The following is a 17747-nucleotide window of genomic DNA, read 5'->3' as shown; positions in this document are numbered from 1 at the left end:
GAGACGGGATTGAACCGTCGTCCTCCCGAATGCGAGTCCAGTGTGCTAACCACCGCGCCACCTCGCTCGGTGTGTAAACGAGAAAGTCGAAAGTTATAAGCGAAAATTATTCTGACACTTCTCACAGTGGAATACACGTGCATGTATTCTTGTTGCGAAGATTGTAGCGTAGGCAACTTTCAGAGTCAGTAGCATGAGACAAACAATGCAAAAAATACCTGGTAAAATGGATTCTAAAATGCTTAATTTGAGAGCTATGAGCACTTGTTCATCCTCGCTACGGTGAAACACACCTCTTCTACTGGACAACTGACCATAACTCTTAATGTACGCATTTTAGAGCTCATATTTACTTGACATTATTCTCTTATTTTTACCCATAGTAGCTCCCGCAAAAATGTGGAAACCAAAGAGCTTGCAGTAGAAGAGATGTCTTTCGCAGTATCGAAGATGAAGAAGTGCTCATAGCTCTTAAGGTAGGGATTTTAAAGGCCACGTTTACGAGGTGATTTTTCTTTTTTTGTCCATATTACCGCATCTGTAAATTGTCTACACTGCAATCTAAGCAACAACAGTACCGCTACACGTATACCACTGTCAGAGGTATTGGAAGAATTTCCGCTCCTAACTTTCGACTCCGTCGTTTCCAGATCAGGGTCCCTTACCTCAAATTGATACGTTTACCCTTCTCTATCGTCCCTGAAAGTTTGTAACATCATCACGGAATCAACCTCTGTACGTATCCATGCATGTAAATTATCTTTCGAAAACTGCCAAAATGCAGCTCTGATTTCAGAACGATTTAATCCAATACGACATGAAAATACCTTCTGAATTGTCATTTAGCGCACTGACGTTGAGCAACTGAGAAGAAAGCGGGACAAGCGTTCAGCAGTACGAAGATTTCAGGTGGTTTCAAACAGCGCCGCGTGTGATCTATAGTGCCAGTTTGGAAACAACCACACACTACAGGAGATCACTGCTCCTAGAACCCCGTTTTCTCTGAAAACATCAAATGTCGAAGAGCTTCTGTAGCTGTTGAGGTCCCAGTACCGAAATCTGCACTGGAGTTGTTGCGCTACCGAGTAGCGCGCTTCGGTCGCCTTGCCGGTGACTCGCTGTGACGTAACGACGGCGATTTGCAACCTTTCGGCTCGGCGGAATTCCCCAGGTCAGCTGCGGCGACGAATCGTGGAAAGGAGTGAGGTGGACGTCGGAGCCGGCTGTAGGCGCAGCAGGTGGGTCAGTGAGAACTGGACGGCGCCAGCGCACGGATGGCGGCCTTGGTCGGCTTGCTGGTCACCGCACTCTGCGTGCTGGCCGCCGCCTCGCCACACCCACCTGCTGAACAAAGAGGGCACACCAGCCAGTCTGGTCACGCATCTCTGGATGACACAGTAAGTCTTCACTTACATACCGCTACCGTTTGCTTGATGTTCACTGAAGATGACGCCTGTTCTGTCAGTGTCCAATTGATCATACTCGTCTTCGGACAACTTAATAGTAGAGTATTTCATTCACCAATGTACCGAGTGATCAAAAAGTCAGTATAAATTTGAAAACTTAATAAACCATAGAATAATATAGATAGAGAGGTAAAAATTGACACACGTGCTTGGAATGACATGGGGTTTAATTAGAACAAAAAAAAGTCCATAAAATATCCGACAGATGGCGCTGGACAGGAAAACGTCAGTGACTGCGCATGACAATTGTGTATAAAAGGAGCTGTAATGAGAGAGAGAATCAGATGCGCCAGCAGTCACAGCATGTTGACGTTCCTTGAAAAGGCGCTTTTAGTGAAGCTGTATTATCAGAATGGGGAATGTGCTAGTTCAGCGTTACGACCCTATCGCCATAGGAAGGGGATTCGAACGGGTAAAGGTCCGTTGACAAGTGCAGCTGTGGCGAGAATGATTTCGAAGTTCGAAGCCACGGGTTGTTTAGACGATAGACCCAGTAGTGGCCGACCGAGCACAAGGTGTAATGCTGCTGAAGACAGTTCAGGAAGAAATGGAGACTGTAGCGGGTTCGTCTATGCACGGGGAAGTCAGCCGTCGTGCAGTCGCACGTCGCACCGGCATTCCATACACTACTGTTTGGTTGGCACTGAGGCGTACCTCCGATGCTATCCGTACAAAATCCATCGGCATCATGAACTCTTACTTGGCGATTTAGTGAAGCGGAGGGCATTTTCGGTGTGGGTGTTTCAAAAGATGGCGGAAGATGACGATTGGTTGAGTAACGTGTTGTGGACCGACGAAGCTCATTTCACGCTCTGAGGGTCTGTCAACGCCCACAACTGCAGAATTTGAGCTACCGAAAATCCTAGAACTGTCGTGGAAAATCCATTGCATGACGAGAAAGTCACGGTATGGGTTGGATTTACCACATCTACCGTTATCGGGCCTTTTTTCTTCGAGGAAACGCGTGATTCTGGTTTTGTAACTGCTACCGTGACGGGTGAGAGGTACGCCGATATGTTACAGAATCGCATCATGCCCAGCCTGGTTGATAAACACCTGCTGGAACGTACGATGTTTATGCAGGATGGCGCTCCACCCCATATTGCTAGACGCGTGAAAGATCTCTTGCGCGCGTCGTTTGGTGATGGTCGTGTGCTCAGCCGCCACTTTCGTCATGCTTGGCCTCCCAGGTCCCCAGACCTCAGTCCGTGCGATTATTGGCTTTGGGGTTACCTGAAGTCGCAAGTGTATCGTGATCGACCGACATCTCTAGGGATACTGAAAGACAACATCCGACGCCGATGCCTCACCAAAACGCCGGACATGCTTTACAGTGCTGTTCACAGCATTATTCCTCGACTACAGCTATTGTTGAGGAATGATGGTGGACATATTGAGCATTTCCTGTAAAGAAATCATCTTTGCTTTGTCTTACTTTGTTATGCTAATTATTGCTATTCTCATCAGATGAAGCGCCACCTGTCGGACATTTTTTGAACTTTTGTATTTTTTTGGTTCTAATAAAACCCCTTGTCATTCCAAGCATGTGTGTCAATTTGCACGTCTCTATCTACATTATTCCTTGATTTATTCAGTTTTCAAATTTATACTGACTTTTTGATCACCCAGTACATTTCGAAGCACAGATTTGTCTTCAAGCGTGGCGCTCCTATAAATGTACTCTGGTTCGCGTGGTTGTACCGTGAGTAATTCTGTTGTAAAAGTGGGCACTGAAACCGAGTCGGATCGGATTACATAAATGTAGTGACAAGCGTTACTACATCAAAATTGAATCCCTACGTGCAAACAACGCAATGGAAAATTACAACGCTTTGAGACAGATATGTAGGAAGAGCGTAGTGGTCTTAGTAAAGTACCACGTTGGTCTGTTCGTTTCCATGAAGGTCGAATAAGCGCTGAGGACAATCCAAGAGGTAGACGACAATCAACTGCAACAGACTACACCTCCAGAGTTAATGAGATTTTAAGAGAAGATCGACTAAAAACATGTGGGGTAATTGCATATGAGGTCAAAATGTCTGTCATTCAGTCTATAGAATCATACAATTATTTTATCTTGGAACTCTTCCATGTGGTCCGTGTTTGCATAGAAAACAGTAATATCAGAAACACGCGAACAGCCATGTGGCGTAATATTCTGCATCAGAAACAAAGTGCGAAAGTTTTGTTTTTCTGTGTATAAAACCAGCCACATACCATCCAACGAAGATGACATGATGTTCGCTAAGTAAAAAAATGGCAACAGAAAAAAAGCGCACAGAAAATATGTCGCAAACAGCGACAATAATTGCTTAAAACATGCTGTAACATACAATAAATAAGATTAAAAACCCCACTGATGAGGGTGATATTTCTCGCCGAAATTAGTTTGGGAGAACAAAAAAATAAACGAATAACAAGGTGTTTTGCATCAAAGCGGACTCAATTTCTGATATTACTGTATAGAATCATAACTTACAAGTTAAAGATGAGGAAAATTGCTGCCGGATGGATTCCGCATGATCTGAGTGAAAAGCAGAAAGTATGTCGCAAAATACTCCTAGACAAATTGCTTCAAGGACGGATTCTGCAAAGAATTGTTGCTGTTACTGAAACCTGGATACGAGATTTGGACCCAGAACCGAACTCTCAGACATTGCAATGGAAAAGTTTCGACTTTACGGCCGAAAAAATTCCTCCAACAACAATCAGAGGTGAAACTGATGATGACCTTTGCATATGACATAGGTACAAATAGAGTTCTTCAGTGCTCTGTAAAAAGTGCGTACTGCAGATTGTTTCTGCAAAATATTTTGCGTCCGGAAATTCATCAATGAAGGCGTGTCATGCTTGCGGCTGGTGTCCTCAATTTGCGCGATAGTGGAAGACTGCTTATTGCGCCACCAGTGATAGAAACGCTCAACAATTATGGATGGGTAATATCTCTCCACCCACCTTACAGTCCTAGTATGTCCCAACCAGACCTAAATTTGTTTCCCAAATTGAAGAAACAACTCACTGGAAAATATTTCGATACATTTGTTGAAGCTTCCAGAGAGGCAACCCGAGTAGTCAAACAAGTCAAAAATGAAGGTGCTCTGTCTGGAATACAGAAGTTGTTAAAACGTTGGGAAGCTGCCGTAAGCAAGTATGGAGGTTATGTTGAAGGCGTGTAAAGATATTTTGTAAAGTAAATTATTTTCTTCAATTCTGTCTTACAATGTGAAGACGTTTAGAAACGACCTTCGTAGATACTTGAGAAGACAGTTGAATATCATTATTATTAAGTTTCCATTCATTTCACTGTGTCATTATCCAAGAACAGGCAATACGATTATCATGAAATTTTATTTTCTTTTCCCTCTTGTGAAAAGTATCATGTGACGATAAATCATATAGGTTTCTTTTGAGAGTAGTGTGCAATGCTCAAACGGAAGGAAGGAGTGTTGAGGTTTAACGGCCGTCGACTGTGAGGTTATTAGAGACCGAATACTGTCTCGGATTTGAGGAAGGATTGTTAAGGAAGTCCGCCGTGAACATTTAAAAGGAACACCCCCGGGATTTATCTTAAACGATTTAGGGAAACAGGAGAAAGCATAAGCCGAAATGGCCAAATGTCGTTTATATTGCGTGTTACATCTCTTACATGTCTCCACCTCGCTCGATGCAAACTGCAGTCACTTTCAACTTAGTGATGGCCTTCCCTACATCTACATCTACATCTACATTTATACTCCGCAAGCCACCCAACGGTGTGTGGCGGAGGGCACTTTACGTGCCACTGTCCCACTGTCATTACCTCCCTTTCCTGTTCCAGTCGCGTATGGTTCGCGGGAAGAACGACTGTCTGAAAGCCTCCGTGCGCGCTCTGATCTCTCTAATTTTACATTCGTGATCTCCTCGGGAGGTATAAGTAGGGGGAAGCAATATATTCGATACCTCATCCAGAAACGCACCCTCTCGAAACCTAGCGAGCAAGCTACACCGCGATGCAGAGCGCCTCTCTTGCAGAGTCTGCCACTTGAGTTTATTAAACATCTCCGTAACGCTATCACAGTTACCAAATAACCCTGTGACGAAACGCGCCGCTCTTCTTTGGATCTTCTCTATCTCCTCCGTCAGACCGATCTGGTACGGATCCCACACTGATGAGCAATACTCAAGTATAGGTCGAACGAGTGTTTTGTAAGCCACCTCCTTTGTTGATGGACTAAATTTTCTAAGCACTCTCCCAATGAATCTCAACCTGGTACCCGCCTTACCAACAATTAATTTTATATGATCATCCCACTTCAAATCGTTCCGCACGCATACTCCCAGATATTTTACAGAAGTAACTGCTACCAGTGTTTGTTCCGCTATCATATAATCATACAATAAAGGATCCTTCTTTCTATGTATTCGCAATACATTACATTTGTCTATGTTAAGGGTCAGTTGCCACTCCCTGCACCAAGTGCCTATCCGCTGCAGATCTTCCTGCATTTCGCTACAATTTTCTAATGCTGCAACTTCTCTGTATACTACAGCATCATCCGCGAAAAGCCGCATGGAACTTCCGACACTATCTACTATGTCATTTATATATATTGTGAAAAGCAATGGTCCCATAACACTCCCCTGTGGCACGCCAGAGGTTACTTTAACGTCTGTAGACGTCTCTCCATTGATAACAACATGCTGTGTTCTGTTTGCTAAAAACTCTTCAATCCAGCCACACAGCTGGTCTGATATTCCGTAGGCTCTTACTTTGTTTATCAGGCGACAGTGCGGAACTGTATCGAACGCCTTCCGGAAGTCAAGAAAAATAGCATCTACCTGGGAGCCTGTATCTAATATTTTCTGGGTCTCATGAACAAATAAAGCGAGTTGGGTCTCACACGATCGCTGTTTCCGGAATCCATGTTGATTCCTACATAGTAGATTCTGGGTTTCCAAAAACGACATGATACTCGAGCAAAAAACATGTTCTAAAATTCTACAACAGATCGACGTCAGAGATATAGGTCTATAGTTTTGCGCATCTGCTCGACGACCCTTCTTGAAGACTGGGACTATCTGTGCTCTTTTCCAATCATTTGGAACCTTCCGTTCCTCTAGAGACTTGCGGTACACGGCTGTTAGAAGGGGGGCAAGTTCTTTCGCGTACTCTGTGTAGAATCGAATTGGTATCCCGTCAGGTCCAGTGGACTTTCCTCTATTGAGTGATTCCAGTTGCTTTTCTATTCCTTGGACACTTACTTCGATGTCAGCCATTTTTTCGTTTGTGCGAGGATTTAGAGAAGGAACTGCAGTGCGGTCTTCCTCTGTGAAACAGCTTTGGAAAAAGGTGTTTAGTATTTCTGCTTTACGCGTGTCATCCTCTGTTTCAATGCCATCATTATCCCGTAGTGTCTGGATATGCTGTTTCGAGCCATTTACTGATTTAACGTAAGACCAGAACTTCCTAGGATTTTCTGTCAAGTCGGTACATAGAATTTTACTTCCGAATTCACTGAACGCTTCACGCATAGCCCTCCTTACGCTAACTTTGACATCGTTTAGCTTCTGTTTGTCTGAGAGGTTTTGGCTGCGTTTAAACTTTGAGTGAAGCTCTCTTTGCTTTCGCAGTAGTTTCCTAACTTTGTTGTTGTACCACGGTGGGTTTTTCCCGTCCCTCACAGTTTTACTCGGCACGTACCTGTCTAAAACGCATTTTACGATTGCCTTGAACTTTTTCCATAAACACTCAACATTGTCAGTGTCGGAACAGAAATTTTCGTTTTGATCTGTTAGGTAGTCTGAAATCTGCCTTCTATTACTCTTGCTAAACAGATAAACCTTCCTCCCTTTTTTTATATTCCTATTAACTTCCATATTCAGGGATGCTGCAACGGCCTTATGATCACTGATTCCCTGTTCTGTACATACAGAGTCGAAAATTTCGGGTCTGTTTGTTATCAGTAGGTCCAAGATGTTATCTCCACGAGTCGGTTCTCTGTTTAATTGCTCGAGGTAATTTTCGGATAGTGCATTCAGTATAATAACGTTAATTAAAGAACAATGTCCGTGGCATTCACCATCCTTTTGCTAACATCGATTGTGACTCGTCAGTCCGATAGCCAGTAATTTTTACGTTCGCAGTTCACTAACCAATTTAGCACGATAATGTGTAAAAGATCGACACTGTCAGAAGTTCAAAATACGAGGGCTATCCACAAAGTACATTACATTTTGGAATTAAAAATAAATAAAGTATTGGAATTTTTTTTTATTATATACAGATGAAAGCCACACTTAAATACTACTTTTCTACATAGTTGCCATTTAAATTAAGGCACTTATCGTAGCGATGGACGAGCTTGGAAATTCCTTCGTCGTAAAATTCGGCCGCCTGCGCCTTCAACCATGTGGTTACCTCTTCTTGAAGCTGTGCGTCGTCATCAAAACGTTGCATAGCCAACCACTTCTTCATTGCTGGGAATAAGTGGAAGTCGCTCGGTACCAGGTCGGGACTGTACGGCAGATGAGGAAACAACTCCCACTTAAAAGATTCGAGAACTTCACGAGTGGCATTTGCCGTGTAGGCCAGGGCGTTGTCGTGAATCAGCAAGATCTTTGAGCCCAACTTTCCCCTGCGCTTGTTTCGTATTGCTCTTCTGAGGTTGTGCAGAGTTTGGCAATACCTTTGAGAGTTTACTGTAGTGCCTCTTTCCAGGAAATCCACAAAAATCACACCTTTTCTGTACAGCCGTTACGGCGCTTTCCATGACCACCAGCCGTGTACGTCGGCCACACATGCCACCCCAAAACAGCAGGGAACCTCCACCTTGCTGCACTCTCTGGACAGTGTGTCTAAGGCGTTCAACCTGACTGGGTTGCCTCCAAACACGTCTCCGACGATTGTCTGGTTGAAGGCATATGTGACACTCATCGGTGAAGAGAACATGATGCCTATCCTGAGCTGTCCATTCAGCATGTTATTGGGCCCATCCTGTACCACATGCATGGTGTCTTGGTTGCAAAGATGGACCTCGCCATGGACGTCGGGAGTGAAGTTGCGCATCATGCAGCCTATTGCGCAACAGTTCGAATCGTAACATGACGTCCTGTGGATTGGGTTGGGGTTGTTTGGGGGAAGAGACCAAACAGCGAGGTCATCGGTCTAATCGGCTTAGGGAAGGACGGGTAAGGAAGTCGGCCGTGCCCTTTCAAAGGAACCATCCCGGCATTTGCATGGAGCGATTTAGGCAAATCACGGAGTAGTATACAGAAAAGTTGCAGCGTTATAAAACTGCAGCGAAATGCAGGAAGATCTGCAGCAGATAGGCACTTGGTGCAGAGAGTGGCAACTGACCCTTAACATAGACAAATGTAATGTATTGCGAATACATAGAAAGAAGGATCCTTTTTTGTATGATTATATGATAGCGGAACAAACACTGGTAGCAGTTACTTCTGTAAAATATCTGGGAGTATGCGTGCGGAACGATTTGAAGTGGAATGATCATATAAAATTAATTGTTGGTAAGGCGGGTACCAGGTTGTGATTTATTGGGAGAGTCCTTAGAAAATGTAGTCCATCAACAAAGGAGGTGGCTTACAAAACACTCGTTCGACCTATACTTGAGTATTGCTCATCAGTGTGGGATCCGTACCAGATCGGTCTGACGGAGGAGATAGAGAAGATCCAAAGAAGAGCGGCGCGTTTCGTCACAGGGTTATTTGGTAACCGTGATAGCGTTACGGAGATGTTTAGCAAACTCAAGTGGCAGACTCTGCAAGAGAGGCGCTCTGCATCGCGGTGTAGCTTGCTGTCCAGGTTTCGAGAGGGTGCGTTTGTGGATGAGGTATCGAATATATTGCTTCCCCCTACTTATACCTCCCGAGGAAATCACGAATGTAAAATTAGAGAGATTCGTGCGCACACGGAGTCTTTCCGGCAGTCGTTCTTCCCGCGAACCATACGCGACTGGAACAGGAAAGGGAGATAATGACAGTGGCACGTAAAGTGCCCTCCGCTACAGACCGTTGGGTGGCTTTCGGAGTATAAATGTAGATGTAGATGTAAAACCTAAATCAGGATGGCCAGACGCGGGACTGAACCGTTGTCCTCCCGAATGCGAGTCCAGTGTGCTAACCACTGCGCCACTTCGCTCGGTGACGTCCTGTATCTGCACGAAAAGCATTATTCATCATAGTGGCGTTGCTGTCAGGGTTCCTCCGAGCCATAATTCGTTGGTGGCGGTCATCCACTGCAGTAGTAGCCCTTGGGAGGCCTGAGCAAGGCATGTCATCGACAGTTCCTGTCTCTCTGTATCTCCTCCATGTCCGAACAACATCGCTTTGGTTCACTCCGAGATGCCTGGACACTTCCCTTGTTGAACGCCCTTCCTGTCACAAAGTAACAATGCGGAAGTGATCGAACCGCGGTATTGACCGTCTAGGCACGGTTGAACTACAGACAACACGAGCCTTCTTTGTGGAATGACTGGAACTGATCGGCTCTCAGAACCCCTCCGTCTAATAGGCGTTGCTCATGCATGGTTGTTTACATCTTTGGGCGGGTTTAGTGACATCTCTGAACAGTTGAAGGGATTGTGTCTGTGATACAATATCCACAGTCGTCTGTCTTCAGGCTCTGGGAACCAGGGTGACAGAAAACTTTTTTTGATGTGTATTTTCACCTTTAATCGTCTTTGGTTTGTGAAAAATGTGACGACAGAGCTCTTCTTTTGTTTGCCGTTTCATCATTCTCCCTAACAAGGCCCCTGAGTAGTCACCCATCGTCGAAGGGTTCCAATGGCCTTGGTAACGGTGTTCCATGGTAAGAGTATCTTGGTGAAAGCGTTCATCATGCTCATCGCTTACGGCTCCCAAATTTTACGGAAGAAATCACGGTGAGAATGTAAAAAGTGAATTTTAAGCGACATTCTACATCCCATGTTCTTATAGTTGTTCAACAGATCATTCACAGTGGTAACATAGTTTTTGTCTTTTCTGTTACCCAAAAAGCCGTTCACAATGGCTCTAAAAGAAGACTAAGCAGCTTCATGGATATCTGTGAGTTTGGTATCAAAGGTTGGATCTTTCAGCAATTTTCTTATTTGTGATTCAACGAATATACCCTCTTTCAGCTTTGCTTCACGTAATTTGGGAAACTTTCCCTCTAAGTGATTGAAGATCTCATCTTCTTTGTCCAGAGCTTTTACAAAGTTCTTGACAAAGCCCAACCTGATTGAAGGGGAGGCAAAATGATTTTATCAGGCTCAACCAATGGGGTATTGTTCACATTTACGTTTCCAAGAACATATGACTTCCTTATAGGCCATTTCTTAGCTGTACAGTGGTTCTTGGTGTCACGGGTGTTTCAGAGGCACAAAAAGCAGCAGTGTTTCGTGAATCCCGCCTGTAAACCTGTAAGGAGTGCAACAACTTTTAAATCACTTATATTTGATTGCCTCTAGCAGCAAAGCCATGGTTACACAAGTTTCTTTCATGTCTACTGCGTAAGCCAAAGGTACCGATGGAAATGCATTGCCATTATGCAGTAGTACTGCTTTCAAGCTGGTTTTACTGGAGTCAATGAATAGTCACCACTCCTGTGGATTATGTTGTACGCCTAGCTGTATCATCAGACCATTGACATCTCTACATACACTCACTGAATTCTGCATATTGAAATACTAAGCGAAGGAAGCACCTCTTGATCTGAAACAGGAAATTTTTGTCCCTGAAGCTAGAAGGTTCCGCATTTGCAGTCTCGACCCCAAGACTTCAGCTGCTGTTTCGGAAGTTTTAGATCGTAATACCAAATCGTTCAGTTCCTTTTGATTAAAGAGTTGAGGCGAAGTGTCATGATGTTGAGGGCAGTATTCTTCTATATGTTCAGTACTTTCTGATTCACTTGACATGGTGTCTGGTTCCATGGCTTTCAAGTTACATACAGGAACAGGCAACCCCTCATAATGGGGCACAGGCAAATGCAATGGTTGGTTGGTTGGTTGAGGGATGAAAGGGACCAAACTGCAGAGGTCATCGGTCCCGCAAATGCAATGAAGACACATTTGGCTACTGTATTATATGTCTGGTTTTCCTTGAATGTCCGGAAATATTTGTAAGACAGAAGTAACAATCTGAATAATGGTCATTAGGCTCACACCACACCATCCGAACAGCGAATGGCATGGCTCGGCGTTTTCTTTTCAGCCATTCGGTTAAGGCTGTAGTACAGGCTATGCAGGCAATATGAGGTGCAAAATTTTCATCTTGATCACTAACAGGACAATCAAAATACAATTTATATGCCGTCTTAACAAAATCAGTGATTGGTTTTCTTTGGGCTTTTGGAGTGAATTTCCCACACACACATAACAAAAGTTTACACAGCAACGAGATTTACTAATTGTCATTTTTCTTAGTGTAAGTTTTAAACACAAAAAGTATGCACTATCTTTCACAGGAAATACTCACTGAGGATCTCTTTCACACCACTGGATTACCACACCAGCTATTTACTGACGATATGTAGATCTTCTAGCTCTCTCTGCAAATCGAAAACAAGCAATTAAACATCAAAACAGAAGAGCAAAAAGCGAAATACTAAATACGAAAACTAAAAAAAAAAACATTTAAAAACTCAAAAATGGTACGTGCAAGAACATTTTGAAAGGTATATTCGGATTCTACACACCAAAATACATACCATTTGATGTACCACATCCGAGATGCAAAATGGTTGTTGATTAGTGTCATCATTGCTATTATTACTATTAATGTCAGCAACTCGTGGTCTTGCGGTAGCGTTCTCGCTTCCCGCGCACGCCGTCCCGGATTCGATTCCCGGCGGGGTCAGGGATTTTTCCTGCCTCGAGATGACTGGGTGCTGTGTCGTCTTCAGCATCATCATTCATCCCCATTACGGTAGGAGGAAGGCAATAGTAAACCACCTGCACTAGGACCTTGCCTAGTACGGCGGTGCGGGTCTCCCGCATCGTCCCCTACGCTCCTCGGAGTATGGGACCTCATCATCATTACTATTAATGGCAGCAGCAGCTGTAGTACAAGTGCAGCCAGTACTAACACTGCCTTAGTTCATAATATTATTTATCCACATTTATCGTTACAGACATTCAGATTATTTATAACATTGTTTGTCATATTAAAGTTGTTATGTCTTAGGTAACCATGAGCTAAAGAAAGTGGCGCTTCTGTGACTACCTGGTCCGATGTAACAGAGGACCTTATGGTGCTCATACGAGCATGTTAAATAAATAAATAAAACAGTAGTGCTATATGACGTTCCCCAAGGAAGCGTTATAGGCCCTCTGCTGTTCCTGATCTACGTAACCGATTCAGGCGACAATCTGAGCAACCACCTTAGATTGTTTGCAGATTATGCTGCCATTTACCGTCTCGTAAAGTCACCAGATGTTCAAAACTAATCGAAAATGATTTAGACAATATATCTTTATTGTGTAAAAAGTGGCATTTGACCCTAAATAATGAAAAGTGTGAAGTTATCCACATGAGAACTACAAGTAATCTGCTAAATTTCTGTTACACGATAAATCACATAAACCTAAAGGCTGTAAATTCAACTGAATACTTAGATATTACAGTTACGAATAAGTTGAATTGGAGCTATCACATAGGGAGAGATTAAAATCCAACTTAAACGGCATATAATGTATCTTATACGCCGTTTAAAGTGGGTTTCCAATGTTTAGAATTTGTCCAGCGTATGTAAAGAGTGTACTGTGTGTTGTGATTTTGTGTCGTAATAATCATCTCTGAGCGGTATACGTAGGGACAACGGCAATCACAAGGTACTTTATATTTTTAAACATTTTAGTTATGATAAACCTTTTGTAATGTGCTATTTTTTATCCACATGACAACTTGGCGTGAGATCCAACTTACAATGAACACGTTACATATCAAAAAGATTTCTTTAAGACGTGAAGATGACAGCAAAATCTGTCGAAAACGGTTGTTTTAAATAAAGAAGTATTTAGGCGATCTTGGTTTTAGAAAGTTTTTAGCATGTAAAACAGATCGCTCCATTCTGTCTTCACAAAATGAGAAAATTCTGTCAGAGCAAAATCTGTCTGTATGCGAGTGATGGACGTACACCAGTATGGCGTGGACCCGGAGAATGACCTATTCCGACGTGAATTTGCGCACGACACACAGGTCCCACTTCAGGCTTCATGGTGTGGGGAGCCATTAGGTGCAACTGGCGGTCGCATTTGGTGTCTCTGCAGGGTAAAGCAAGCTGTGGTCGCTACGTTGCTCAGGCTGTTGTCCCCGTGCTACAGCCATTTCTTTGACTAGAAGGTAGTGTGCTTTTCCAGCAGGACTGTTCACGTGCACACACTGCTGTTGCGACGCAACGCTCTTTCTGGTGTACAACTGCTGCCCTGACCAACAGGATCACAAGATGTTTCGCCAGTTGAACACGTCTGGGATATGATGAAATGTGAACTTACACGTTCTCCAGGGCCTGCAATCACCACTACCGAATTGCAACAAAAGATACAGATGCTTGAGACACTACCACAGGACGCTATTGTCACCTATAGGATCATTTACATACGAGAATACACGCCTGTTTTGCCGTCAGAAGATGTGAACTGTGTACTGAAGCAACTGTTTGGGCACCATTCATTTGGCATGAATTTGTTACCAGTACTCCTACAATGATGAACTACCAGTCAGGTCAATTGTCAATAAAGGGACCTTGTCTTCGAGGATGCCTCAATGCTGACAAAAGTTTGCTTCCTCTGGAGAGTGCGGCGTCACATTACAACTAACACCACCGGAAAGAAAAAAACAAACCCGTTAAAGAACCGAGCAGTACAGCAAGTACCTTGAGTAAATGGAACAAGTTCGTTTTCAAATGCAGATACGAAGATAACGGATCACGAGAGGTAAAGGGCCCCTTATTAATACACGGAAGCGCCAGAGGAACTGGAATAGGCGTGCGTATTCAAATTCAGAGATATGTAAACAAACAGACTACGGCGCTGCGGTCGGCAACGCCTATATAAGACAACAAATGTCTGGCGCAGTTGTTAAATCGGTTACTGCTGCTACAAATTTAAGTGAGTTTAAATGTGATGTTATAATCGGCGCTCGAGCGATGGGTCACAGCGCCTCCGAGGTAGCGGTGAAGTGGAGATTTTCCCGAACGACCATTTCACGATTGTGCTGTGAATATCAGGAATCCGATAACACATCAAATCTCCGACATCGCTGCGGCCGGAAAAAGATTCTGCAAGAACGGGACCAACGGCGACTGAAGAGAATCGATCGACGTGACAGAAGTGCAAACCTTCCGCAAATTGCTGCAGATTTCAGTGCTGGGACATCGACAAGTGTCAGCGTGTAAATCATTCAACGAAACATTGCCGACACGGGCTTTCTGAGCCGAAGGCCCACCCGTGTATCCTTGATAACTACACCACACAAAGCTTTACGACTTGCCTAGACCCGTCAACACCGACATTGGACTGTTGAGGACTGCAACCATGTTATCTGGTCGGACGATTCTCGTTTACAAATTGCATAGAGCAGATGGACCTGTACGGGTGTGGAGACAATCTCATGAATCTATGGACCATGCATCTCAACAGGGGACTGTTCAAGTTGGAGGAGGCTCTGTAATAGTGTGGGGGGTGTGGATTTGGAGTGGTATGGGACCATTGATACCTCTAGATACGACTCTGACAGGTGCCACATACGTAAGCATCCTGTCTGATGACCTGCATCCATTCGTGTCCATCGTGCATTCCGACGGACTTGGGAAAATCCAGCAGGACAATGCGACACCCCACACGTACAGAATTGCTACAGAGTGGCTCCAGGAACACACCCCAGACATGAACATCATTGAGCATGTCTGGGATGGCTTGCAACGTGCTGTTCGGAAGAGATCTCCACCTCCTCGTACTCTTACGGATTTATGGAAAGCCTTGCAGCATCCATGGTGTCAGTTCCCTCGAACGCTACTTCAGACAGTAGTAGAGTCCATGCCACATCGTGTTGTGGCACTTCCGCGTGCACGCGGGGGACCCTACACGATATAACGCAGGTGTACGAGTTTCTTTGGCTCTTGAATGTAAAAATACTCAGAAAGTATCTCTGAATGACGCCAGAATTTTGTTGGTGGAGTTCAGGTACAGCTGGTACACGGTGCAGTGAAGCGGTCTTAGCGATGGCCGCGTATTTACTAATTCTGTCTTTCCACCAGGTCGGGACTGGTGACGTGTCGCTGACGCCCATACCGCTGGTGCCACCCTCGGGACATGGGACCATACTGTCGCAGGCCAGCCACCCGAAAGAGGGCGGCAGCACATCCGCCATGTGTCTGCCAGGTTTCCGCCGCGATGCAGTAGGCATGTGTCGCGAGCAGTGGTGACCTGACACCGGACCCATCGCGTACACAGCAGAGAACACTCTCCCTACTGGCGTCAGTGTGCGCTCGAAAAGCATAGAACCTGAATAAAACGGATAATAAACATTATTTCTTGACCTTTCTTGTGCTCAAACATAGGGAGGTATCTCGAGCAGAATGATCTTCCAACCCAACCTAAACGAATCCATCCAAACCCAACGCATCTTAGACCAATCGAAACCAAGCACAACTAGCTAAATATAACTCAAGTCAACCCATCATAATCTAAATTAACCCAACCCACAGCAACGCAATGCACCATGATGTACCGTTATGGAAAACAACCTAAGTTAACCTAAAATAATATAATGTAAAATAACCTAATCTAATGTAACTTAGAAGAACCTAACCTAAGATAACCTAACAAGATCTAAACTATAAGAAACCTAGCTCAATCTAACCTGACCTTAAATAAGTTAACATAACCTAACATAATCTTACCTAACCAAAAAGAACCTAAGCTAACCCAACATAACGCAACCTAACTTAACCTAAAATAAAATAACCTAACCAAACCTACAAGACCCTAACCAAACATGACACTTTGAAAACCATGAATTAAGATAACCAGGTGGATACAGTCTTTCTTGACATCCGAAAAGCACTGAATCTGTACCACACCAATATTAAACAACAAAAAATTAGCCAAATTTGTGAATGGACTGCCACATTTAGAAGTACACTTGAGTATGTTCCAAGAATATATATTGTGACACTTCCTATTCATGTTGTACATAAATGATTTGGCAGACTATACTGACAGTAATTCTTTACCCATCACGCAGTTATCTATAATGAAGTAATATCTGAGAAAACTGCAATAATATTCACTGTGATCTTGATAAGATATCAAAGCGGTGCAAGTATTTGTTTTAAATATACAGAAATATAAAATTATACGCTTCAAAAGACGCTATGTCTAAAATGTCAATGATGCTCCGTGGTAGTCACTCAGGTAACATAAATGTGCACTGATATTAAGTGGCACAATCACATAAACTCATTCGTAGCTAAAACAGGTGATTTACTTTCGTTTACTGGTAGAATACTGGGAAAATGCAATCAGTCTAGAAAGGAGACTGCTTTGCCCATTTTAGAAAAAAGCTCAAGTGTGTGTAATTCATACCAAACAGGACTAACAGATGATACTGAAAATATTTAAAAAAGGCAGAACGTATGATCACAGATTCATTTGAATCACGAGAGAGCGTATGAAATGGTAAAAAACTGAATTTGAAGACAGTCCTCGAAGATAAGATGAGACTAATTAGAGCGTGCACTGTGGCACTTTGAAAGTTGCCTGACTACTAAGAACTTTCATTTCCTCACAGTATATTTGTGGATTACGATACTTATATTTCCTAGACTCTATCAGAACTTGCTCTACCAGTTTAAATCTATCAATACAAACTTTTTGGCAACCTCTTATTTCACGATGACAAACGTAGATCTTTGGCGAGATAAACTCTACCAACAGTATACGTTCGCGTGTGTTGGACATGTAGTCTTTCTCGTATGAAAGTAGTTCGCCATTTTTATTGGTCACTTCTTGCTCAGGTTCCATATGGAAAAGCCAGAGGAATTCGCTGTGTTCTGATGCTGAAAAGGAAGCCGCCTATGTCTTTTCACGTTTTTTATTATTATTAACTCATATACGAAAAGATCCGCGAAATATCTGTTAATAATGCCGTGCTTTGAATTTCTTTATCATCATTACCTTTTAACAAAGCAAAATATATATATTGAGATCTTATTGTTCTGTATCTGGCCTACAATTAAAGGAACGTTTTTTCATGAACGTAACTCATTCTAAAATCAACATATCTTCCCTACTTTATAGTTAT

General features: G+C 43.4%; 1 protein-coding gene across 1 annotated transcript in view; it reads left to right on the top strand.

The window, feature by feature from the left end:
- Nucleotides 1-1234: 1234 nt before the first annotated feature.
- The window catches only part of LOC126470296 (uncharacterized), a 72002-nt gene continuing 55489 nt past the window's right edge, over nt 1235-17747 (top strand). Inside the window, exon 1 of the mRNA XM_050098066.1 lies at nt 1235-1397. Coding sequence (XP_049954023.1) covers nt 1275-1397 — 123 coding nt within the window. The 5' untranslated portion in view covers nt 1235-1274. The remainder of the gene's footprint in view (nt 1398-17747) is intronic.

Source organism: Schistocerca serialis, chromosome 1 (genome assembly GCF_023864345.2).
Source record: "Schistocerca serialis cubense isolate TAMUIC-IGC-003099 chromosome 1, iqSchSeri2.2, whole genome shotgun sequence".
Taxonomy (NCBI): Eukaryota; Metazoa; Arthropoda; class Insecta; order Orthoptera; family Acrididae; genus Schistocerca; species Schistocerca serialis.
Note: the sequence above shows the minus strand (reverse complement) of the source record. Positions and strands in the feature narration are given on the sequence as shown.